Source organism: Carcharhinus amblyrhynchos, chromosome 2 (genome assembly GCF_965287045.1).
Source record: "Carcharhinus amblyrhynchos chromosome 2, sCarAmb.v2.hapA, whole genome shotgun sequence".
Classification (NCBI taxonomy): Eukaryota; Metazoa; Chordata; class Chondrichthyes; order Carcharhiniformes; family Carcharhinidae; genus Carcharhinus; species Carcharhinus amblyrhynchos.
The window spans coordinates 54,369,555-54,395,894 of NC_137325.1; the positions used below are offsets into that span (position 1 = coordinate 54,369,555).

The following is a 26,340-nucleotide window of genomic DNA, read 5'->3' on the forward strand; positions in this document are numbered from 1 at the left end:
GAATAACTGACAATAAAGCCACAGTTCCAGAAGCATAAGAAGGAAATTAGACTTTTGCAAGCATCAAAGGCATGAAATTAATGGGGAGATTGAAAGCATTATGGCTTTAAAATCACTGGATCCTTTTAAAAAGTTGAAGTGTGAAATTCTATTACAATCTGTCGTCTAGATTTGATTTGTTATTGTCACATGTATTAGTATACAGTGAAAAGTATTGTTTTTTGCGCGCTATACAGACAGAGCATATCGTTCATAGAGAAGGAAAGAAGAGTGCAGAATGTAATAAAAGTTTTAGAAGCATAGAACAAGAGTATAAGATAGAATAAGAAGGTATGCTGGGCACAGCTTGCAAGAAGTCGCCATGCTCCGTGCCATCTTGGAAATGCATTCTGTCTTTGGAGTTTGAGTTACTTGGAGATGGGAGAAAATACTATAACATCACGTGATTACTAGCCTCAGTTCATTTCATCAGGAAAGTTATTATGTAATTATACACTATTACATTAATAGGAAGAGAAGAAAAATGAAACATTTTCTAAGAAACAGAAGCTAACTGATAATGGGACAAACACTGAATCGCCTCCTGTGTCTGCAGCAGACTTTATTCCAGATTCTTCTCCAGGTACCTGAGTAATTATTTAGATTCTAACTGTAGAAATAATAGCACTGTTTATAGATTAAAAATTGTGTGTGGATAAAATCACTCCAATGTCTTGTAAGCTTTAAACAAATATTTCTCTAATGCTTGTATTGCATATATACCTATTTATTTAGCAATGAGTAGACATTGCTTCCCTCAACATTTTTATCTCATTTACAACTATGGAACTCATTTTTATATTTTTAATCCAAGAAATTTATCAGCCAAACTTCTTCCATGATTAACAACAGGAATGAGGAGCTGAAACAGGCTGAATATCCACTGTTTACCAGCTGATTCTCGGCATTGTTTCAGAGCCCAATCCATCCATTGCTGATTGTATTGCTGACAGTGATCGTATTGCTGCAAAATGACATGCGCAGAAAGGTCACATAATTTCAGCTGAAATTGCCACTGTGCTTAATTTCATAACTTTATAAACAATATTTTTAAGTTAATGTGACTTCTGAAAAAAATGGATAAACACTTGAAAGCAATAAAATTGCAGGGTTACAGGGAAATGGTGAGGGGGTGGAACTCAGTAATTTGCACTAACAGAGAACCAGCATAAACCTGGCAAGCTGAATGGCCTCTTTCTATACCGCAAGCATTTTGTGTTTTTGGGCTTTGCAGAAGTACTTGCAATTTGCATTTTCACCAGCAGAAGCCATGTTCTCAGCAACAAATTATTATTTTTCAAAAAATAAAACATTTTCTCTGCTACTGAATGAAATACATGTTTGAACTGCCAGCATGGAGCCACAATTTGAACATGCCCAGTTGCCGTAGCATTCCCTGGTTGTAATTAAATCAGTAAAGTGGTTTTGAAAACAATAAAATTACTTGTCTGGGAATTAACAAATTAAAACTCGATTAATTTTTTTGTTATGGGTCATTTAATTTTCAGTAGTATAGTAAACGTCTTGGTCTTTTCCCTACAGTCATGCCAGCTCCGTTCGACCATACATTTGATCTCTTGGTGCAGACACAAATAAGTAAAATGAGTAAGGAAATAACTGAGAAAACTGAGATGTACAAGAAATGCAAACAGATGTTGGCTGTAAGTAAAACCATTGCCTGAACCTCTGTCGTAAAACCCTGCCATATGTTACAGTTGGTTGGGATTAAAGTTTGTATTATAATGGGTGTTCTAAGGAATGTAGTTGGAAATTGGTCAGATAAAGTTGGTTGTTCTCCTATTTTGGAGATTATGCATTTTGAGTCGTCCTGAATTTTTTGGCTGGTAAGGGGACATTCTTAACTTTTTATTTATTAGTGTCACAAGTCGGCTTATATTAACACTGCAACGAAGTTACTGTGAAAGTCCCCTAGCCCCCACATTCTAGTGCATGGTCTGGTACACTGAGGGTGAATTTAGCATGGCTAATACTACTAACCAGCACGTCTTTTGGACTTTGGGAGGAAACTGTAGAACCCAGAGGAAACCCGCACAGACGTGGGAAGAATGTGCAGATTCCACAGAGACAGTGACTCAAGCCGGTAATTGAATCCGTGTCCCTGATGCTGTGTGACAGCAGTGCTAACTACTCAGCTACCTAGCCACCCAAGTCTAATTGGAAAATGTCCAAAGTCTCCGGTAATTCCTGTGATTGTTTGGTCAGGATGCTTTCCTAAATGGCATATGGTCGTGAGTTTAAAGCTCCAAATCGTCACATTTTTTAGCATCTAAAAGGGCATTAAGTATGTATGCACGTATGCATTGTTTTTAACTATATTTCAAGCAAATTACTTGTGCTGTTACTTGCACTAAGGCAAAATATGCCCCATTTAGCAGGGATATATTGTATTTACGTTTATACACAAATTTATATTTTTTGATCCTTGGAATATGGTAAGATTGGCACTTACTGCCCATTTCTAGATTTCCTTGGGAGGGTGGTATTACTACTTCTTGAACCACTAGAGTCCATATGGTGAAAATGTTTTAACAATGCTGTTAGCTAGGGTTTTCGAGGATTTGGCTTCCTTGATAAATAAGCAATATATTGTGATGATACTGTGCATTTAAGAAATGTATTTGTCATTTTTTTTGTGCCAGGTTTGTTTTAGCAGTTTGCTTTATTATCAGCACTGTTTTGTCGGTACCCGGCAGCCCCTGTTGTTACTGCAGCATCATAATTGATATTAATTGCAAAAATATTTCTTTTATTCTGATTAATGCAAGGTTATTATTTTATTGTTTTCCCTTGGAGTTTTGCAGAGTGGGATTTGTTTAATTTTTGACAGGAAAAGTCATGTGACTGGGTAGAGCTAGGCTCACAGAGAGAAACCACGTTCAGTTACTGCTTGGGAGCTGGAGAGAGAAGTAGCTCTTCCTGTTTCTGAAGATTGGAGACTGGTACCTGCCAGAAAATACGTCTCTTTCTGAGGTTCTGCTGCTTGGTGGGTGGATCTTTCGCTGGAAACCACTGTATGGAAGTCAGAAAGCAGGTGTCTTTCTGTATCTACTTATAAGGATTGCAAGGCTGAAATCTGGCATCCATATGAACTTATCTGTTTTTGGTGCTAATTGGTGCTGAAGTAGGATTTATGTCCATGGGGATGTAGAGATAGATAGCTATTAGGAATTACATCTTGTCATGTTAAGTATTTTAATTGGCAAAAGTTATGCTAATTCTTTTTAACGTTCCAACGGTGTTCTCCATTTTCTAAAATAAAAACCACCGAGTAGGCAAAAAGAATCACACCTGGAGCGAAACACCTTATAATTGCACTAACGCCAAAGTCAAATAAAGTTAGGGTCTAGGCTAACTTCATAATCTACCTTTGAGTTTCTGACCTGGTCCCTAACAGTGTGTCCAAGTAAAGATGAAGTGTTAGTTTTTGTGTTGGGCTCTGGAAATGTGAGCCTGATTTTGGAAATTTGCTCGTTGCTTAAGTTTATTTATTAGCATCACAAGTAGACTTATTAATACTGCAATGAAGTTGCTGTAAAAATCCCCTAGTTGCCACACTGTAGCTCTTGAGGGAGAATTTAGCATGGTCAATGCACCTAACCTGCACATCTTTAGGACAATGGGAGGAAACCAGAGCATTTGGAGGAAACCCATGCAGACACTGGGGATATGTGCAGACTCTCACAGACAGTGACACAAGCCAGAAATTGAACCCAAGCCCCTTGCACTGTGAGGCCACAGTGCTAACCACTATGCCACCATACTGCGCATGCCTGCCTTAAGTTTCTTTGAGTTGTGGGTGGACAGCGTTTGGGTTTCCTGACTCCTGAGGTAATATGAGATGAGTGCAGGCTGATTTAGAAGATCTGCCTTGGTTCACTAGGACTTATGCCTAGCCCTCCAGCGTAGTTCTTACTATGTGGAGAAATTCTGCATCCCTCACTCACTTGCCCTCCCCCTTCCATAGTCCCTTACCCAGTATCCAATATGTACAGTCCTCAGGACCGGTATAAGAACAATAGGGATCCTTGGAAATGGAAAATGAAATCACCTTTTCCAATCTGAGTTGTCAGTGAAAATCACAACCATAGTAACTTTCATAAAATCTGACTCAATGAAAAAAAATGTAAATTCCCACAAGTAATCATTCAGTTGTAAAAGCAAACAAACTTTTATTCATTAACCACGTCAAAGTCAACTAATCTTTGAAACTGTCTAACTGTGAACACAATTCCTGCTGTGATTAGTGATTCTGAAACTTTTGAAACCCAGCGAAGCATTCATAATGGCTTCAGTTATCCAAAATCGTGATAGCTGCAAAGAACTGAAGATTGAATACCTCCACCATATTGTGTTAGCTCAAGGTTATTACAATTACATGGCTGTTCTGTGAGAGTTTTCCCTGCCTGTTTGATGCTCTGTAACTACAAATTTGAAAAGGGAACTGCATCCTCTGAGGAGGCTTCATGTCAATATATATCCAACAGCCCTTTTTGTTTATTCATTAATGATATGTCGTTGCAGTGGCTGGACTAACATTTATTGCTAATCCCTAGTTTTCCTTAAAAAGGTGGTGGTAAGCTACCTTTTTGAACCACTGCAGCTCCTGTGGCGTTGTTAGCCCTACATTGTTGTTAAGGAGGGAGTTCCAGGAGTTTGACCCAATGATATTTCCAAGTCTGGATGCTGAGTGACTTGGAAGGTAATTTCCAGGTGGTGATGTTTCCATTTCTGTTGACCACCTAGGTGGCGGTGGTTGCAGTTTTGAAAGTTGCTACCTAAGGACCCTTGGTGAGTTTCTGCAGTGCACCATGTAGATGGCTTACACAGCTGTCACTGTTCGTTGGTGGTAGGGGAAGTGATTGCATGTGAAAGGGGTGCCAATCAATTGGGCTGCTTTATCTTGGATGGTATCAGACTTTGAGAGTGTTGTTGGAGCTGCATTCATCCAGGCAAGTGAGAGCATTCCATCATACTCATCTTGTAAATGTTGGACAGACTTGGGGGCATCAGGAGGTGAGTTACTTGCTGCAGGATTCTACCCTCTGACCCACATGTAGCCACAGTATTTATATGGCTAGTCCGGTTCAGTTTTGGGTCAGTGGTAACGCCCAAAATGTTGATGGGGGGATGCATACCTTCTCATCAGGCGGTTTCCTTGCCCATATTTAACCTGATGTCATAAGGCTTTTGAAAAAACTGCCTCTTTTTGACAACGATGACAAATTTGGCCACATGAGCTGAGACAATCCACAACAATCAACAACATTCTTTTATGAAGTATGTATGCTTGCCTTAAACTGAAACCAGACTCCAGTTCTCAGCGGGCCTCAGGACTTCTGTGCATGCAACAACTTGGAAATGACTGCTGATGTGCAGTTGCTGTCCTTTACCATCTTTAAGCTAGGAACCAGCCCTGCATGCATGCATTTAAGAAAAGAAGTGACGCAGTAGGCAGAGGGATCTGGGTTTACGGGTACACAAATCACTCAAAGTGGCAATGCAGGTGGAGAAGGTAGTGAAGAAGGTTTACTGCATGCTTGCCTTCACTGGCCGGGCCATTGAGTTTAAAAATTGACAAGTCATGTTGCAGCTTTATAGAATCTTTGTCAGGCCACACTTGGAATATAGCGTTCAATTCTGGTTGCCACACTACCAGAAGGATGTGAAGATTTTGGAGAGGGTACAGAAATCATTTGCCAGGATGTTGTCTGGTATGGAGGGCATTAGCTATGAGGAGAGGTTGGAGAAACTTGGCTTGTTCTTACTGGAATGACGGAGGTTGAGGGGCAACCTGACAGAAGTCTACAAGATTGAAGAGCATGGACAGTGGATAGTCAGAAGCTTTTTCCCAGGGCGGAAGAGTCAATTACAAAGGGTACATAAGTTTAAGGTGCAAGGGGCAAGGTTTAAAGGAGATGTAAGAGACAAGTTTTTTACATGGAGGCGGGTGCCTTGAACTCGCTGCCGGGAGACGTAGTGGAAGTGGATACGATAGTGAGTTTTAAGGGGTGTCTGGACAAATACATGAATAGGATGGGAATAGAGGGATATGGTCTCGGGAAGGGTAGGGGGTTTTAGTTCAGTCGGGAAACATGGTCGGTGCAGGTTTGGAGGGCCGAAGGGCCTGTTCCTGTGCTGTAATTTTCTTTGTTCAGTGCAAAACTGCAGACCAGGTAATCTGAACTAGATTGGCATTTGAGAGAAGGTATTCCAGGAAGCAGGATGCTGAAAGTGGGATAGGAACAAGGTCTCAAACCAAGACAAAGGTTCTAAACCAGTTAGTGGAACAGGCAGCGACAATGACAGATCAGAGATAGGTCTTATTGAGTCAAAATAAATGATACTGCTGGGAAAAAAAGGCTCCCAAGTTATATAAAAAGCTACAGAGAGCAGGCTTGATGCAAATTGGACTTCAGAAAAGCCCAGAAGATCCAAGTGCATAGCTGAAGATTTGTTACTCTGTGCTGGGGACTATAAGAGCAAAGGACCCAATTGGAGCAGTAGTGTTCTACTTCATAGGGCCGAAGATCTAAAAATGTGTTTGGAAAGTGAAGCTTGATTGTACTAAGAGATCCAGGGAAAGGAGGCTTAGAAGATGTAATTGAAACTCCGGAGGTGGACTCTTACTGAAATTGTCTAAGTGGGAGTGATGTTTTGAGAGAATTTCAAGGTGGGTTCTTCAGATGTGAAAATTGGAAGTCCCCATGAGAAAAACTAAGTTGTAGTAAGACCAGCTGGTTAATGCTGTGAGAAATGTTGGAGTGGATTGTGGGGATATCCACTGAATCTACTTTGGTTGCATCTGTCATTTATTTTGGAGTGTGGTGTGTCTGACCACAATTCACCATTTAGTTCACATGCATAGCGTACTTACCCTGAAAATTAGAGTAGAAGATAGTTAAAGTTAAAAGTTAGGAATTATCAAGCCAAGTTTTACTCTAAGATCTGACTTGTCCAGTAGTAACATCAGCAAGGATTGTAACAATTCTAAATAAAACAACCCACACCATTCTTTTAAAAAAAAGTCAATTCGCCTTATGTTCATGTATCCTTTAAAAAAAATTCCAGGATCAGAATCCGCATCTTTACCAAAAACAGATCATTTCTTCCTTGGGCCATACCGTATCTGTTTACCAAGTTTTGTTTTAATCTATCCATTAGTGGCAGCGGTAACCATGGTGGCTATTGAAACAAAAAAAACTCCTTTTTTCGAAGCTACACCAGATACCCTGTCAATCAAAGCAGTCGAGGAGTAGGTGTTCCTTTTCCATAGCTTGCAGATCAGTTTTCTTTTCAAATTTAATAGACTGTGGACGGTTAAATACCTTCAGATCATGACAGTAGATTCCTCAATCACCGATCACTTAGTTGTGAATGTGTGACGACACTTTTTCAAATGTGTAAGGTTTTATAAAGTTTGTTTATTTACTAGTCACAAATAAGCTTACACTAATACTGCAATGAAGTTACTGTGAAATTCCCCTAGTCACCACAGTCCGTCGCCTGTTAGCGTCAATGCACCTAACCAGCGTGTCTTTCAGAATGTGGCAGGAAACCGGAGCACCTGGAGGAAACCCACACAAACACGGAGACAATGTGCAAACTCCACAAACAGTGACCCAAGCTGGGAATTGAAGCAATTACAGATTCCACCTAATTGCTGCTAACAAATTAAAATATCACAAACAACATAGATTTAGTAACTGGAGTTGGGAGTGCAGTGTGGTGGGATGCTGTATTTTGATCATTTTCTGTGCCTCAAATTGAGACCAGATTGAAAGTCACCCCCTCTGCTGCCTAGAAAACTATTTTTGATATTTAAAACTGCATATTGAACACAAATTTGCAGTTTCATTCAGAGCTATCTTCAGAATCACAGCTATGGAAGAGGAGGAATACAGCAGAGGTTAGTTGAAGGAAGTAGAATGTCATTCCACATCACATGCTCTATCAAAATTGGAAAGCTTATTGCTGACCTCAGCTGGTATTTGATTTGAGGTAACCATTTAGATTATTGGTTGACCGACTTTGAGACAGTCTTTACTTTTCATTTCATCCAGCTAACAGCTAGGAACAGCACTCAAAAGTAAAGATGAAAAGTCTTGGAAGGAAAGACTGCTGTAGTTCATTTGAACCCTGAATGCATGCAGGATTCAAAACTACAGGTCTTGAGTAGTTAAGTACAGGATATTGTACTTGATTCTTAAATCACAGAACTGGGTGTGTATTTCAGTCAGAGTGGTGACTTCTGTTACAGTCTCTACTTCATGTTCACCCCTTAGCAGTACATAGGCTAACTGAAATTTTGTATTTATTTGATGTGGCTGAACCAAGGTTTTGTCTCCTTTATTCATACGTTCTAACACTGAACTAAGATAAGTAGAGGATTCGATGAAAGGAAACATTAATTTCTATTTTTTATGTCTTTCTTAAATTTCTCCTGTTTTCTTTTATTTCTGAATGTACGGCTTTTGCTTGGGTGCTATTCAATGGATTTTGTATTCCTTCTTTCTTGTATGTTTCCCAAATAACTACCATAAACCTAATTAGTAAGTCACAAGAGGCTGCTAAAAAGTGGGTAGCCAAATATCACCACACCCTGTTCTGTCCTCACTTCATGACTACAGATGCTTTCTAGCAGGAGCCACTATAGAACAATCAGAAGCGAAAACTTTGGTATTCCCTCTGCCCACTTAATCCCCCAAAGGCACCTAGACACAGACAAGGGATTTGCTAATCTCCTGCTCTAGGTAATTCTGTAACATGGACTGATGTTTTTATTCATTAAGGCCTCTGTTCTAAAACATGTCCAGAGGGATGTATTCCAGTAAATACAGTTGCTAATGATCTTGTGGTAAAATTTCAGCGGGGGGATTTCTTGAATAAATGCTATAACTTTACCCGAAGTTCGCAGAAGCCTTAACTTCTGGGACTTCACTGATGTCCAACCAAGGTTTATAATTGGTGGAACCCTTGTGGAAATCAGTGCCAATGGTTTTTCTGTTCTATTTATGTCTAGAAAAGTCTTAATCCAGATCACTGGTTAGGAAGGCTTCCAAACGGATGTTAAAATTTTGGAGTCTTAAGTCTGAGGAGATGCATCTACCTGGTAGATATCAGTTGACAGATTTGACAATTATCCTTGTTAATCTGCTGTGCCCATTTATACCATTGTGGGCGTGATGTGTGTTTTAGGTTTTGGATGACAGATACAAGTTATTTTGAATATTTTCTTTGAAGTGAAAGAGAAGTTTATGCATATATCCCAAACACATGCATGGACATTGCCAAAGAGTGTTCCCACTACATTTTCTGTGCCTTGTGTGTATTTGATGTTGGAAGCTGGCTTTTAATGTTGGATGAATGGGATCTTGGGTTATATCACTGTATGGAGAGTTGCATGTGGTGAGAGATATTTCTGATTTTAGATTAGGAGGGAGCTACCCAGTGGCTAGTTTTTCAAAATTCAATTTATCTTAATGTCTGTCCCTTTCCCCTATGAAAGAAACCATAGAATGGTATAAACACGTGGATTAATCATAAACAGATTTACGATGTTGAAATAACATTTAACCAGTGCATCAGATGAGAGATGAAAGAACTTAGATGTACTTTGTATTGACAACATTTTTGTCTGTTGTCTTTCCTCAGGAAGAGAATGAAAGAAGTCATGCTTTTGCTGAAGAACTGGCTCATATCCAGCAGAAATTGAATCAGCAGTTAAAAATAAACAGTGACCTTAAACAAGAGGCTGCAGAGGACATGAAATATAAGGTAAAAATATTCAGCAGTAGACAAATTGGAAAAATAATAGATGATGTCTTGGGAAACTTGTCCTCCAGCTTTGGTGATTAGAAAATAAATGTTACAGTACTCTTAATTTCAACATAATGAAGTATCTCATGCCATGAAAACAACCCTGTAAAGTCCAGGAATTACTGCAGAAAGATACATATGTTAAATTGGATGAAATCTTCATATACTAAGATGGAGGTGTAAAATATTTCAAAAGAACTTAAAATTGCAGTATACTCTTCCTTTCATTTTGCTGAGCAAGAATTAAATTTTTCCCCACCTCCTGGCTGTATTTGTACACTGTCCCACTCCCTGGCTCTCCAGCGGCACCAACTTTCTTCCCCAGGCTTCCTCTGCACTTCACTCTGTGTTGCATTTATAAAGGCTCCATAATTATATAAATATTTACAAAAATATGGGACTTGCGTGAATTAGATTTTGTACAGAATTAATAATGAAGTTAAACCTTGAAGATCTAAATTGTGGTCAAGGTTTTGCATTTAAGGAGAAAAATAACTAGCCTTAATCAGTGCCTTATTCATGCTTTGAATTTGAAACTAGCTCAAAACCGACCTGCATTTAGAATGCCAGAACAGAGTAGACCCATTGAAACTGCACCTATTCTCCAATAGAGTATTGTACCCAGGCCTTCTCCCTGTAATTCCACACATTTACCATGACTATTTCACTTAACCTACACATCTTGGGACGTTAATGGACAATTTAACATCCTCAATCCACCTAACCTACACATCTCTGGACCCAGAGAAAACGCATGCAGGTTTGGGAGAACGTGCAAACTTCACTTCACATAGTCGCCTTCGGCCAGAATTGAAACCGGGTCCCTGGTGATACGAAGCAGCAGTATTAACATCTGTGCCGCCACAAAGTAACCTAAGCAATTCTAGACTGCCCTTTTTCACCAATGCTTAGGCGGTGACATTTATTGATGTTTTCTTTTGTAAGTGATCAGAAGCCTTATTTTTTAAAATTTTCTGTCAGTAGCACTGACATACAATTTCTTAATATTCAGAGCAGCTGCTGCAGTTGTTCAGACAATATAGCTGAACACATTATTTTCCTTCCTACTTTTGCTTATGTTCACCGGTAAAGCAGTTTTATCTCTAAGTTTCTCAATCCTTTGACTATACTTGAATTTACAGTGCAAAAATGTAAAATTAAATTATTTCCTGTTCCATTTGATGTGTGCAAAGTTGACACTTATATTTTACAAATGTAGGTGTGTGTTTTAATGCTACGCTAACTTCAAAAACTCTGTAGTTCATATAAAGATTTGACTTTTAAGGCTAGTTTGTATTTGGGGAGAATATTTAATGTTGCACAACTCTGAGGTCAAGTGCTGTTTGTTACAGGTTTGTGACTGCAGTTTAGAGAAATTGGTGATGCAGTCTACACTTGGGTCAATATGCACGTGGACTACATTAGTTTAAATGTAGATTTTTCAGATGCATTTAGATAGCAATGTGCTGAATAACCATAAGATGTATATAAACAACACTTAGTTGATACAATTGAATAAGAGTTAAATGAAATCAGAAAAGAAAGCTTATTTTGTAAGTGGGGAAAATGTGTTTTTATTTGGCATAAAGTAGAAGTTACAATACAGTAATGGTCGTAATAAAAAAAATTAAATCTACATAATTGTGGCAAAAGACCAAAGAAACATCATTATTAAAAAGAGCTGTCAGTTTTGTTATTTGGTATTTAGCTAGTAACTTACAAGCTGACAGTTCAAATTTCACAATCTCAAGTTAGGATGCTGAACTTGGATTTTCTAGCAATTTAACATGAGTTCACAATACATTGTGTTATTTTTGCCTTAATTGGCAGCAACTTGTAGCGATAAAGAGATGCTCTGGAGTTGTTAACCATGAACTTCTGGATGATTTGTGTCACGACCATTAGCCTCTCACAATTTGTAACTTGCTGCCAGCTATCTCATGAATGTCAAGGATTTGCACCATGAATGCAACTAGCCCAAGGAATTAATGTCGCCTTCTCTACCTCCCTATCACAGCCACAGCTGTCCATCGTGAATGTGCCCGCCACACAATGTTCATCTTAAAGTCTTGCCTCTGCAATAAGGAGAGTCCACATATAGTGTGGCAAAATAGCATTGCTAAATGGGACAAAGGGCAGACTTAGCAGCCCAAAATGAAAACCATGCAGCACTGAGAGCAGCAGGATTGCATATCACAACAATTTGTAACTTTGCGCACACACCTCTCACTGATCATCAAGCTGTAAGACCAACCCTAGTTAAAGATAGTGCGCCAGAATAGCACTGAACATAACCTTAAGTAGAACCTGAGCCATACTGCTGCACCTGCAAACTAACTGCCACAAAGTACAATGAATCAAGAAAAGCTCTAGGACCGCACAGTCCAGTTTTCTGTCCAGATCCTGAGCTTCTTGGGTTTTTTTAAAGAAGAGTGGGTGGGTTACTGTGGCAGAGCAGGCCTGATAAAGCTGGAAAGGCGGGCTGCACGTATTCAGCTCACTTACTCAAAAAGTTAATCTCCATTGGCACCGTAGCCTGCTTGATTAGCACCTCATCCACTGCTTTAAACATTAATTTCCTCCAGTATGTTGCATAGTGGCAGCTTTGTGTACCATTTACCAGATGCAACTACTTGTCAAGCTGCTTTAGGCAGTACCTTGCAAACCCTCAATTACCATCATCTAGAATAGCGGTCTCCAAACTTCTCATACGAGGGCCACGTCATATATTTTACACATTTTCGCAGGCCAAAGAAAATAATGAGTCTTATAAATGAATGAATAAAATTTAGTTGCTGCAGGCTGGATATGGCCTGCGGGCCATGGTTTGGAGACCCCTAATCTAGAAGGATAAAAGGCAGCAGGCCCATGGGGACATGTGCAAGTTCCTCTCAAAACCACAAATTTTCCTGACTTGGAACTATATTTCTGTTCCTTCGTTGTCTCTGTCTCTGGGTCAAAATCCTGAAACTCCCTAACAACACAATAGATGTACCTAAACCACATGGCCTGCAAGGTCCAAGAAAGTGGCTCACCACCAACTTCTCAAGGGCAATTCGGAGGGACAGAAACATTTATTCAGGAAGAAATAAAAGACAATAAATAAAAATTGGAGTAAGATGCCATGAAAACCTGAGCCTCAGCCATGATGTGCATGGTTGATTGCAAGAAACAAGCTGGCAGATGCCTTCAGTTATCAGTGATCACATCCACAAGTTTAAAAATTCACTTTCTCCACCATCCACATACTGAGGATGCTGTGGGTACTATCTGCAAGATGCACTTCAGCATCTTGCCTATGCACCTTTGGTAAAGCATTACAACCAGAAGACAAGCAGCAGGTGCATGGATACAATGCCCACCTCCAAGATACTTTACAAATCACACACCATTCTGACTTGTAAACATGTTGCTTTTCCTTCATTGGGCATCTTCAAAATCCTGGAGAACTCACCACGCAGGCTGAAGGCAGCTCATCACCACCCACCTTCAGCTAATTGGGGAAGAGAAATAAATGCTGGCTTTTCCAGGACTGTGATGTCCTGTGGATACATTTTTAAAAATCTTGCACTCAAGTGAGCTACTTAACCTTCATGCATTGAGAATTCAACACATGGGATTGGATAAAAAATTGATATTAGGACATTATGTAACTCTTGGGGAATTGATGTTAGGCTGGGGGAAAAATGCTGAGTGGACTGTTTAGATTGATTCACATGAACTTGTATACACAATTATGCAAATACATCAAATTTCCAGCAGTAACAAATTAGATGGGGGATTAGATGCAGGATTGGCTAAAGACCACAGAATAAGATAAAATATCTGTGGAGTGTAGAAGGCTCAAATTTAATACACAGATGAAAAATGGATAATAGTGCTTAACTTGCAGTGTCTGTGGGACTGAAATCATCAAAACATTTTGAATATTGAATTAAGTAACCAAAATAACAAAATATGAGTTTAAGGAAGTTCTGCCAAAACCCTTGTCATGGTCTATTGAAATCAAACAACATAATGAATTTTGGTAACTGAGAAAAACCTGTACAAAAAGAGTTGAATTTGAGAGGTGAGGGACCTGCACTTGACGTCAAGGCAGCTTTTGACCAAATGAGGCGTCAAGGAGCGCTAGCAAAACTGGAGTCAATGGGAATTAGGGGGAAAACACTCCATTGGTAGGAGTCATATGAAACAAAAGAAAATGGTTATGGTTGCTGGTCAATCCTGGAACTATTTTGCTAGAATTACAGAATTCCTACAGTGTAGAAGGAGGCCATTTGGCTCATTGAGTCTGCATCGATCACAATCAATGCAGACTCAATGTATTCCTGTATCACCACGTAATTACCCTGCTAATTCCCCTAACACTAAGGGGCAATTTAAAATGGCCAGTCAACCTGACTGCACACCTTTGGACTGTGGGAGGAAATCACAGCACCCAGGGGAAACCCGCACAAACACGGGGAGAATGTGCAAATTCCACACAGACAGTGACCCAAGACCGGAATTGAACTTGGGTCCCTGCCGCTGTAGGAGTGTCTCAGGTAGGGTCAGAAGGCTAACTGTCTTCAGCTGTTTCACAATGACCTTCCCTCCATCATAAGGTCAGAAGTGGAGATGTTCACTGAATGTTGCAAAACTTTTGGAATTGTTCACGACTCTTCAGATACTGAAACGGTCCATGTCCACATGCAGCATGACTGACAACATTCAAGCTTGGGCTGATAACTGGCAAGTAACATTCATACCACGTACTTCCAACAAGGAAGAATTCAACCTTATCCCTTTCACGTTCAATGACATTACCATTGTTGAATTCTCTTCTATCAGCATCTTGGGTTTATTAGAATAATAAAATTATCATTGAACTGAAACTGAACTGGATCAGCTATGGCTGTAAGAACGGGTCAGAGGCTGCAAATTCTGCAGCAAGTAATTAACATTCTTGACTCCCTAAAGCCTGTCCATCATTTACAAGGCACAAGACAAGAGTGTGATGGGATACTCTCCACTTGTCTGGCTGAGTGCAGCTCCACAACACTCAACTCGACATCATCATGTGTCTGTGGGAGTTTGCGCATTCTCCCTGTGGTTGCATGGGTTTCCTCCGGTTTCCTCCCACACCCCAAAGATGTGCTCTTAGGCTGATTGGTTTTACCAAATTGACATTATTCTCCCCTGAATCTGGCTGAGTTAGGGGTTCCATTCGTAGACACGCAGGGTAGAATAGGTGTAGGGTGATGCGGCGGCGCGGGCTCGTTGGGCCGAAGGGCCTGTTTCCCGTGCTGGGTTGTTCTTTGTTCTTTATCCACCATGAAGCAGCTCGCTTGATTGATGCCCCATTCACCATCTTAAACATTCACTCCCCCACCATTTGCAACAGTGTGTACCATTTACAAGATGCACTGCAACAACTCTCCAAGGCTCCTTCAGCAGCACCTTCCATACCTGTGACCTCTATCACCTTGAAGGACAAGGGCAGCAGATACGTGGGACTGTCACCATCTGCAAATTCCCCTCCAAGTCATACATCATCTTGATTTGAAACTAGATATTCATTTCTTCATTGTCATTGTGTCAAAATTCTGGAACTTCCTTTGTAACAGCACTGTGGGTTTATCTACACCATAAGAATTGCAAGAATACAGTTCCTTCTTGAATGTAATTAGAGATAGGCAGTAAAAACTGGCCAAGCCATAGCGCTGACATCTTATGAAAGAATGAAAAAAGACACCAAAGACAGAATTCAAACTTTGGGATAATGTGGGCAAGCATTGCATAGCCAATGAGGATTATCAAAAAATGTGGTTAGCAGGAACAACAGGAAACCTTGAAATATTCTGTTTTAATAGGAATTGATCAAGAGGAAATCTGGCTTTATACAGCAGTTCATATAGCAGATAAACTAAATCTATAATAACATGTCACATTACAATGGGGATTGGAGTGATAATCAATAAAGTTATTAGTTCTGATGTCTCAAAAGTTTTTCACTCAAAGTGTGGTCAAAAGTGGAACAGATCATCTGGGTTGGTTAGGGCAGTGAATGAAACAATTTTGACACCAATTAAGAAGTTTCATGCCCTTAGGGGGGCACTGTAGATCCTTTCTATCTAGATCGGCATATAAACCTTTCTGCTCTGTTTATTCTAGCTTATGGTCCCCCGGTAATTTCAATCCTGGGGCAGTCATATATTTTGAGGTCACAAGCACCCTTGTCCTACTATTACAACATTGAATTCAAAATTTGATTTGACATAAAATGTTTTGCATATTCTTTGCATATTTAAATATAAACACAAGTGACCAGTTATTCCATGAAGCATGGAGAATGCGAGATAATTGGGATATCACAAAGTCAAAATATTCCAAAATCCAGTTCTATTCCACAAATATTGCATAATTTGTGTGTCTTTTCATTAATATATGATTCAGGGTTAAAAGTGGAAGCAAATATTGTGGTACAAGAAAAATGCTGTGTAAGCTTGAACATATAAAGAGAATTGTTAGAATTAAGTTGGAACAATCTTATGAATGTGCTTTTTTAAAAGCACTGACCTGGGGTTGTCTGTGGGATCTGTGCAATGCTTATTTCTTCTGCCATTCTGATTTATATGCAGAAAAGAAACAGGTCATTAAGCAAATTAAACTTTTCCAGCAAACCTTTTAAACCAAGACATGATAATGTGCATGGAATTCAGCCAGTTTTGATTTTCAACAATCAAAGTACAACTTTTGGCCAACATCACCTCAACTAGCTATTTGAGACCACTTCTAAAGAGGATTGTTCACAAACTGACAAGAGTGGAGGAGAGAAAATTTGAGAATTTGAAAATCCCTGGAAATTAAACTGTTAGTAGAAGATCATTGGGCAGAATTATTCGGACATTCCCAAAAGGGATGTATGTAAATATCTTGATGATCTTGAGCGTGTTTTAAGCAATCTAAATTGGAAACCGCATTCCATTAAGTACAGTACAAATGCATGTAATAAAATTATTTGTTTTGAATCAAATGCCAATTGGAAAGGCATTTATTAAATTGCCAAATATTCTTTTACCTTCCTTGAAAGGAAGTATCCATTGATAATTTCGATAGTATGTTAAAGATGTTTCATTTGAAACATAGATGTCTAATCCATCTCCTAGGTCTTTCAAATCAAGTGTCTCAGAACTTAATTATTGTTGATTTACTTCAGATGATTGAACTTAATTTTAAATCTTCATATTAATTTGCAGTATTTTCCTAACTTTAATTACCCTACTTCATAAATTGCTATTTTATATTCAAGCCATAATGCTCGGTTAAAAAGCTGTCCGTCTGTTAGCATTTACTTGATCTGAAAAGAATTTTGTGGTTTTGCATATATATAGCTCCTCTAATAGCTTGGCAGATAAATGTGTAATGTCATATGATGTGATGCTGGTTATAGCCAGGATGCTGCAGGTTCTGTGGAAAATTGTCAGTTGGGAGAAATTGCTTTTTTTTAGGAAAGGCAATGGCAATTTTGAAAGAGTGGAAAAAGACCAATGGAGTGGAAATAATTTATGTAGCAAACAAATTTTCCAAGATGCTAATGAGAGCATTATTATTGAATTTTTAAAAATGGTACTGAGCCATAAGAGATATCAGGACAGAAGATGAGAAGCTCAGTGGAAAAACTAGGCCTAGAGGAACATCTTAAAAGAGAGGGGGCAGAGGGACAGGGGTTTAGGGAAAGAAGTTTGAAATTGGGCACAAAACAGTTGTAATCAGTGCTATCATTAATGAAACAAAAATGCACAATATCAACATTGGAGGAATGCAAAGATTTCAGAGGGTTTGAGGAGACAACAAAGATGGAGGAATTTGAAAACAAAGATGAGGATTTTAAAACTGAGATATAAATATGCTAGAAATAAATGAGTAAACAAGACTTCGTATTTAGTTTTTAAATACACAAGTTTATGGCTGGCCAAGAGAACACTTGAATAGTCATGTGTAGAGGGAACAAAGACATGAGAAAGGTTTCAGTGGCAGGTGAACTTTGACAGGGTGGTTATTAGATGATATAAGACATGGCAGGGGTGGAAATAGGCAGTCTTGGTGATAGGTTGGCAGAAGCTGATCCCGGTCAAACACAGCACCAAAGTTGCAAAGATCTGGCCGAGCTTCAGACGGTTGACTAGGTGAAGGATGGAAACTGTAATTGGGGATTTAAGTTTATGACAGGGCCTGAAGATTCCGTCTGCCCCATGTTTAGTTGGAGGAAGTTTCTCTTATCCAATTAGGATGCAGGACAAGTATTGGAATAAATTCGAGACAGTGGAGTTGTCGAAGGAGGTGGTGGTGTGATTGAGCTGACTGTTGACAATATACCTGTGAAACCTGATCTTTTATATTCACATGAGCTTCCAATAGGCAGCTGATGAGAAATGCAAAGGAATCGAAAAGAAACCCTTGGAGAATTCAAGAGGTAACAGCGGGGACTGGGTAGAAGAAGCCATTGCATGTTTTCATGAGAATGGAACCAGGCAAGGGTAATTCTGTTCAACTGTTTCTTTGCATTCAGCTGGGCAATGAAGGAGAAGCATTGGAGAGTAGTGGCGTGATCAACTGAGTCAAAGGATGTAGATAAGCTCAAGGTTAAAGAGAAGTAATTTATATGTAGAATGGAATTTGTGACTTTGATAGAGACTGTTTCATTACTACAGCTGGGGCAGATAACTAATTTAAATGATTCAAACATAGAATTGAGGGAAAACTGCACAGATTTGGAAGATGACAACACTTTCACAGACTTTGGAGAAAAGGGAGGTAGTGGCACCATAGACATCTGCATCCCTTAGACTTGAAGGAAGGGTATGACTTTGAGAGTACTGGTTTTAGGAGGAACAAGGATATCAAAGATGGAGAAGAGGGAGTGATTTAGCAGCTCAACAGCTGAAGAAATCTGATGGATGAGGGGTTGAAGGCTAGATAATGGGAATTTAAAATGCAGTGGTAGGTAACTTGAGGGAGTGTTTCCAGAGACGATTGTAGAAAGAAAAGGGTTCAAGAGGGTTAAAGACAATGTGGGCGGAGCTTTATCTGTGATCATTATAGGAGTGGTAAGACCATGTGAGACTGAGAATCAATAGGGCAACTGTGATTGTGAGCGGGAGAGATTTAAGGAGGAAAGAGGGCAATTAACTTGGATAAAAAGAAATGGACTGGAAGATTAAATCACCAAATATGACAAGTTCCTTGATGCAGAGTAGAGTTTCAGTAGGTTAGCAGGAGCAAAGAATAAAGCTGCTAGGAATGGAGGGACATAAGGTTATGATTTAGAGAAGAGGGCTAATCAGATAGTGAATTTTGGAGAAAGGGCACTGGGACCTGATTATGGTTGGTTTCTCATTCTTGGTAATTTCATTCAGTGTAAAGGTTGATATCTTGGTGAAAAACTCAGTGTGGGTTGTGCAGCAGAAAGTGCAGAATTTTTAAGGGATACACCGGTGAGGTACTTGCAAGGAGATGAAGGTCTCAGGACTCAGTGGAGGTAGACCATTTGATTATATTTTGGTTGTAAGATCCGTACTGCCACTATCTATCAAGTTTACCCTTAATTAAGTTTATTATGAATATGCTACTGCTTTCGCGTTTTAAACTTAAACATAAAATGATTCCACCTGAAATACTTCCTTATTATTGAATAGAAGCTGTATCAACTTATGTGCAAGTGTAAACTCTGCATTTTCTCCTCCTCCCTGTGAAACACACAACACATTTGAGCAACTTTATAAACTATCTCAACATGACATTCACTTTTTGGGTTTACTTACAATTAAGGAATTGTAGCAGAATATAAATTTTTCACTTTTCTTTCGACAAATTAAAATAATTTTATGGATGTGTGTGTGGTAATTAAGAAAGTAGCACGTCCCAGCACATTTATTTACCCTCTTTCCATCATTTACAAACAGAGGCAAAATGTGAAGGCTAGTTTTGCACATTGAAAGAGTGGTGCTTGTATTAAATTGACAATGCTTGCAGGTGGCTGTTATTTCTTAATGGAGAGTAATTGGTTTGATATACCACATTGGATTTGGAATGGAAAGAATAAGACATCAAAAAAGGTTACAAAGTCATCTGAGACAAGAATATTCAGAAATTAACATTAGTGAATTTGTTAACCTCTGTCAGAGACTTGGCAATTGTACAGTTATCTTCATGAGGTGTGTAGAGTTCAAGGAGGAAGGAACAAATGCACTGCATTGTATTAAAGCCATAACTCTGGTGATAAAGATATTGAAAGTACATGCTTGAAAGAATGTAAACCAAGGATATTGATAATGTCAAATTACTTTTTAAGCACACTTTCTAATAATTTTAAACCTAGCTTTTGTGAGCTGGCTTCAAGTAAATTATACCACTATTAAAATGACAAATAGCTTTTTCCTAATTTAACTTGGAGAACATATTGCCATCTGCAGATAGCCCTTTTCTTCCAAATGTTACAGGAAATGAGCTGGGACTCGGAAATGGACAGGCACATAACAGACTGTACACCGAAGCAATCTTTTTCCTCCTTTGATTTGCCAAACTATCAGTGAGGAGACAGCTTGTAAAGTTAGATCTATGTCTTCCATTAACGAAGTCTGTGAGGGTGGAGTAGTGGTGGATTGGCTTGTAGGGGTAAGTCAGTTGCGGCTCTGAGAAATTTTGAACTTTAAAGACTATTTGTTCATATATTACTACTTGCTTCTTGAGGAGGAACTTCTTCATCCAAAGAATTGTGAATCTATGGAATTCCCTGTCCAGTGAAGCAGTTGAGGCAACCTCATTGAATGTTTTTGAGGCAAAGGTAGATAAATTTTTGAACAGTCAAGGAATTAAGGGTTGTGGTGAGCAGGTGGATCAGTGGAGCTGAGTCCACAAAAAGATCAGCCATGACCTCGTTGAGGGACCAGATGACCTACTCCTGCTCCTGGTTCTTATAACATTGCAGAGTGCTTCACAGATAATGTACTTTATGAAGTGGTATCACTGCTCTTGAAAAGGCAATTTCTACTCAACAAGGACCAACAATTAAATATAAAAACAGAAAATGACAGACACTCCACAGACCTCGCTGGACTGTGGAGAGGGAAATAGTTAACTTTTCAGGTCAATGGCCTTTCATCAGGACTGGAAAATCATAATTATGCATAGATAAATAATCATCAAAAAGTTTATTGACCTGAAACATTAACCATATTTTTCTTTCTCCATAGATGCCGCCTGATTGGCTGAGTATTTCTAGCATTTTCTGTTTTTGTTACAGATGTTCAACATCTGCAGTATTATACTTTTCTGAATGATTATCTTTTTAGTCCATACTGTTGATGGTTGAAGGATGAATATTGTTTAGAGCCTGTGACATTGGATTTTCAGCACTTGCTTAACAGACAAACAAGATCTTGGTTTAATGTCAGAACCACTCATAAAGCAGATTTCCATTGGTAGTATGCTGATATGTCGTTGTACATTATGCATTAATAACAATGCAAGAAATGTGACAAATGTCACCATTTGGGAGGACAACGGAAGAAAAGTTGCATAGGAAGCTGAAGGCAAAAATGGAGTATTCAGGACTGAACACGAGAAGAGGAAATCACAAATGGAATGATTTAGAAGGAAAGACAAAGAAAATACAAAATAATTAATAAGCTATAATTTCCAAGCCCCCCCCCCAACTGACTGGCCAACATCCCAGTCGAGTGCCCAGCAGCCTGCCATCCCAAGTGCCTGGCAGAACCCCCATCCTAAACTCAACACCCTGCTTCCACCTGCCAACACCCCTCCCGAGTGCTTAGCACCTTTGCCCTGACTCTGCCAATCTCTGGAAGCTTTGGCCCAATGTGTTGACAGAAGGAGAACCTGTGTAACAACAACAACAGCTAGTATTTACACAGCACTTTTGACATAATAAAATGTCCCAGGTGCTTCATAACCATAAAAAGAAAATATGGCACCAAAACACAAGGCGGTAGTAAGTCAGCTGACAAATGTCTTGGTCAAAGAGGTTGGCTTTAAGGAATGTCTTAGAGGAGGAAACTGAGATTGAGTATACGTGGGTGAATGGGGTTTCATATAGTAAAAGTAAAGTGCTGGAGGTACTAAGCAGGTGTGGAGAGGGAAGCAGTGTTAATGTTTTGAGTTGAAAATGAGTCTTCAGACCTGGACTTCCTGCATAAATGGTATTTTGCTTTTATTTTTGGATTTTGTGCAGCAGGGTTTTTAAGGCATTTAAGTTTATGGAGGGTGGATGTGAGGCCAGCAAGGAAATAATTAGGAGTAATTGAGTCTGGGGGTGATCCAGTCATGCCTTAAGGGTTTTATCACTGAAGAAGCTGTATGGATAGTGTTAAGACCTTGATGGGCAGGATGTGAAGTTTGAAGCTCAGCTCAGGGTTCGACAGAATTTTAAGACCATGAGGAGCCTCATTTTATTCTGGTACACGGTGAGCAATTGGCACCATATGTTGATTAGACTCACCTTTTCCCTTTTGCATGGCAAGTTATTGTCAGCCAATCATCTACAAAGTGCAAATTCTACATTGCATCTGGAACTCTGTGAAAGAAGCTTGCATTTATATAGACATACTTGAAGGAGTGAATAAAGGGTTAGCAGTGCTGGCTCACAGTGCCAGGGACCCTGGTGCAATTCCCAGCTTGGGTCACTATCTGTGTGAAGTCTGCATGTTCTCCCCATGGCTGCGTGGGTTTCCTCGTGGTGCTTTGGTTTTCTCCCATAGTCTGAAAGATGTGTTGGTTAGATGCATTAGCTGTGCTGAAGTCTCCCTCAGTGTACCTGAACAGGCACCAGAGGGCCGTTACTAGGGGATTTTCACAGTAACTTTATTGTAGTGTTAATGTAAACCTACTTGTAATAAATAAACTTTAAACTAAAAGAGGAAAGTGAGGTTTCAGGAGGGAATTCCTCCACTTGGCAACTGAAGACAGGGCACAGAAAATAAACTCCGGAATAGCCGAGGCTGAAATTGGAGTTCACGTATCGTAGGGTTGGAGGAGATTACAGAGAAAGGGAAGGACCAAGCCATAAATGGATTTGAAAACAATAGCAAGAATTTTAAAATTGGATGTTGCTTAAACAGCAGCCATTGTAGATTGGCAAGCACAAGCGCAAGGGGTGAACGTGATTTGATGCGAGTTTATTCATAGATAGCAGAAGTTTGGACGATCTTTAATTTTCAGGAGGTACTATACGTGGTACACCAGCTAAGAATGCATGAGAATATTCAAGTCCAGAGGTAACAAAGAAATAAATGAGGATTTCAGCAACCGAAGAGCTGAGACAGGTGCTGAGTCAGATGATGATATGGTGGTAGGTTTCAGGCTCATTTTGGAGTCAAATAAGATACTAGCTTGGTAATGAGATATGGTGATGGATTTTTCATGGAGTTGGGGAGACCCCATTATGCGTTCTTGGCTGAGAGTCCAGACATAACAGTAGACAGTTGAATCAACTGCGCCCGAGGGAAAACATTGCTTCATTGACAGCTTTTGCTGTCTGTTCAATTCTATCAACTGCGCAATGTTTATTTACACAAAAGAGATTTCAATTGCAGATTCTACTAAGAGTTTGGTTGATTGACACTGCTATTGGAGTTTTCTTAAGAAAGTGGAATGTTATGAACGCTCTTAACTTTTTATAAAACTGGCCAGTTTATTCACCTCATATTTTTTCCTTTTTTCAACTTTTTGGTGGACCTTTTCTGGTTTTTAAAACACTCTCAAACAATCCTCAGTTTTTGCTTTTCAACAGCTTGTATTTTTGTTGAATATTTTGAATTGATTCTTTAGATGTTTCCCACTATGTTTACTGCCTTTTATTAGTTTATTTACTTTGTGTCTTCTCGGCACTGTCTGGTTACTATTCTTGCATCATGACCCTGTCCTATTGTCTTGTATCTCACCAGTATTGGTTGAAACTACTGCCCCTGTTTAGAGATACAAAATCTTAAAATGCACCAATCTACTCACTCAGTTAATGCCTTTGAGCATTCAGCAGTTACTGGGGCTGAAGATACAAAAAGTGGCACCTCATTGCCACTGTACACCAAATTCCCAAGTTGGCACACTCTTCATACTCTGGCTTTGTACTCAGTTCTCCCATTCTGCCCTGTGCTCTGTTCCCCAGCCCGAATAATGGCTCCATTTCTCCCTCCAACCTCAAAGCTTAGTCCCAAGGCCTCACTGCTTCATCATGATTAAGCTCTTCTTGCTCAAGCAGCAAAAAAAAGGTAGCATTACCATTGTGAGCAGAATTGAAACCTTTTCAAGCTAAGGTCTCAGGAGGACAAACTTGTGGAGGGGACCGGGTTCTGATTCTAGCAGGTGGAATGGTGATGATAGTAAGGTGCATTATTGTGAATTCTACTCTTGACTGGCTGGTTACGTTGGGGGGGGAGTGGCAGCCATGAGTGTCATTGCGGTGGCATAATCTTACCTGCAGTTCGTTGAGTTGTAGGCCCTGGATGTCAGATCACAGGGTCCTCTCGCCGCTGGAACCTGAACATGATGGGAGTTCAGACGCTCCGCTGTTTTTGGGGTCAAACTGCAACTAAGTACTGGGTTAAAACCTCATTGATCAAGGAAGTTATTGCTGCACCTCAGTGACTTGAGATTTACCTTGTACCCATAATTTCCAAATGGATAATAAAATTTTATTTTTTAATTCCATCAAGAATATAATGAAACCAGCTGCAGTGTAGCACCCCAGGATTATTCATATGTGAAGTAGCTTTAAAATGATCAGCTTCTTGTTCTGTGGTTTGCTTTGGTCTTTATCTAAGGATGGAAATTTGAGTGCATTTCTACAGTTTTAACTCTTTTAATGCTTTGTGACCATAAAGCATTATCTTCAGTTGTGGTACTATTCCCATTTGAAGTAACACTAAAATAAAGCACAAAATTCATGATTCTTACCTTGCACCATTTCTTGCAGATTCTCCTTTCAGAGAAGGAACAGGAAGTAAAAGAACTTAAAGCAAAATTGGCAGTCGTTGACAAAGAAAAAGAAATACTGGAAGAGCTGAATAGGGCAAGTGGCTCAAGCAGTTTATTTGTGCCATTTCCTTTTGTGAGCGCAATTATTTTAGAGCATAACATTTTATTAGTATGATTCAAATTTAGGATTTTTAGTTGCTTGTCTACACCTTACTCTCTTCCTATCTCAGCTCCTTAAACACCAAAAATTGTTTGGAAAATCTATAGCACAAATGTGTCAGTGCATCTGCTAGTGTGTTGCATCATCTTGGGCTGTTGTATATTTATTGTGTAATAAATTTAAAGAGAAAATAAGTGGTTAGCTAAGTTTGAATTGATTTTTCTGATGTAGTTTGAATAATCTTGTGTAACTTAAAATCAAACTATTTAGTTTGACTCTGGATATATGCTTTATCCTATTACTAACTGCCTTCCCCTCCTTTTAGGAATTTTCAAGGGAGGTAAGTAGGCATGAAGGTGATGAGCGAAATTCACAAAGTTCCAAGCCTCAAGATGCACAACAGATTTTACAATATCCCAACCCATATTCTTCGGACCCTCCTGTTGTACCGGTGAAACATACTGGACTGCAGTTTCGGAACCCTTATGTAGAGCCTGGAAGAGGTTGGTACTAATATTGGGGCAGTCTCTCATCATTTTACTTTGTGTAGATAGTAACTAATTTGAAGCTTTTCTTAAACTATGCTTATTACTCTTTCCTACTAAAATAGAATTAGTTTTTATCATCATCAACAGATTAACTCATTTTTGTAACGTGCTTGAATTCAGATGGAGCAGATGGTGCATTTTATCCTGATGAGATCCGTAAAATGCCAAGAGGGGTTCCCTCGTGGGGATTGGACAGTACTGTGGTCTGCAGCCAACCTTCTCGCAACTTCAGTAGGCCAGATGGACTTGAGGACCCTGATGAGCTTATTAATGCAAGTTCTAATTGATTTTCATTTTATTTTTAAAGGAAATTATGATCAGTTTGCTGCAACAAAAAAGCTACGGTGTATCATTAATTTTTAGCCATCTGGTTCAGCAACAATGTTGGTTCAAACTGATAGTAAAATGTGCGTTTTATTTGTTGAGCTTCATGCATCCAAGAATATAAATAAATGAAGTAGCATGGTGCTTTTAATACCATTCGTGCATCACACATCTGATGACTGACCATAATAAATTCTTCTAGCACATGCTCAGTATTATTGTTTTGCATTGCGTTCGTTCTAGTTTTTTAATTGCAAACTGTTAAGGCAGTATCATAGGTTTACCCTGCTACAGAAACATTTAATTATGCTATGGAACACAAAATAATTAATAACTAACTCCACAGAGAGAATTTGCATTTCTGCCAAAATAGATTTCAGCTTTTTGTACATACATTGGAATATTCATAATTCAGATCCAACATTACTTAAAAACTGGCAGTTAAATTTGTGCTGCCTG

General features: G+C 39.2%; 1 protein-coding gene across 4 annotated transcripts in view; it reads left to right on the forward strand.

Annotated features, from left to right (window-relative positions):
- Positions 1–26,340, forward strand: part of tax1bp1b (Tax1 (human T-cell leukemia virus type I) binding protein 1b) — a 140,000-nt gene that overhangs the window by 83,313 nt on the left and 30,347 nt on the right. For all 4 annotated transcript variants that reach the window (XM_080205907.1, XM_080205882.1, XM_080205890.1 and 1 more), the window contains 6 exons: positions 511–622; positions 1,582–1,700; positions 9,712–9,834; positions 24,848–24,943; positions 25,335–25,512; positions 25,678–25,829. In XM_080205907.1, coding sequence (XP_080062033.1) covers positions 511–622; positions 1,582–1,700; positions 9,712–9,834; positions 24,848–24,943; positions 25,335–25,512; positions 25,678–25,829 — 780 coding nt within the window. The remainder of the gene's footprint in view (positions 1–510; positions 623–1,581; positions 1,701–9,711; positions 9,835–24,847; positions 24,944–25,334; positions 25,513–25,677; positions 25,830–26,340) is intronic.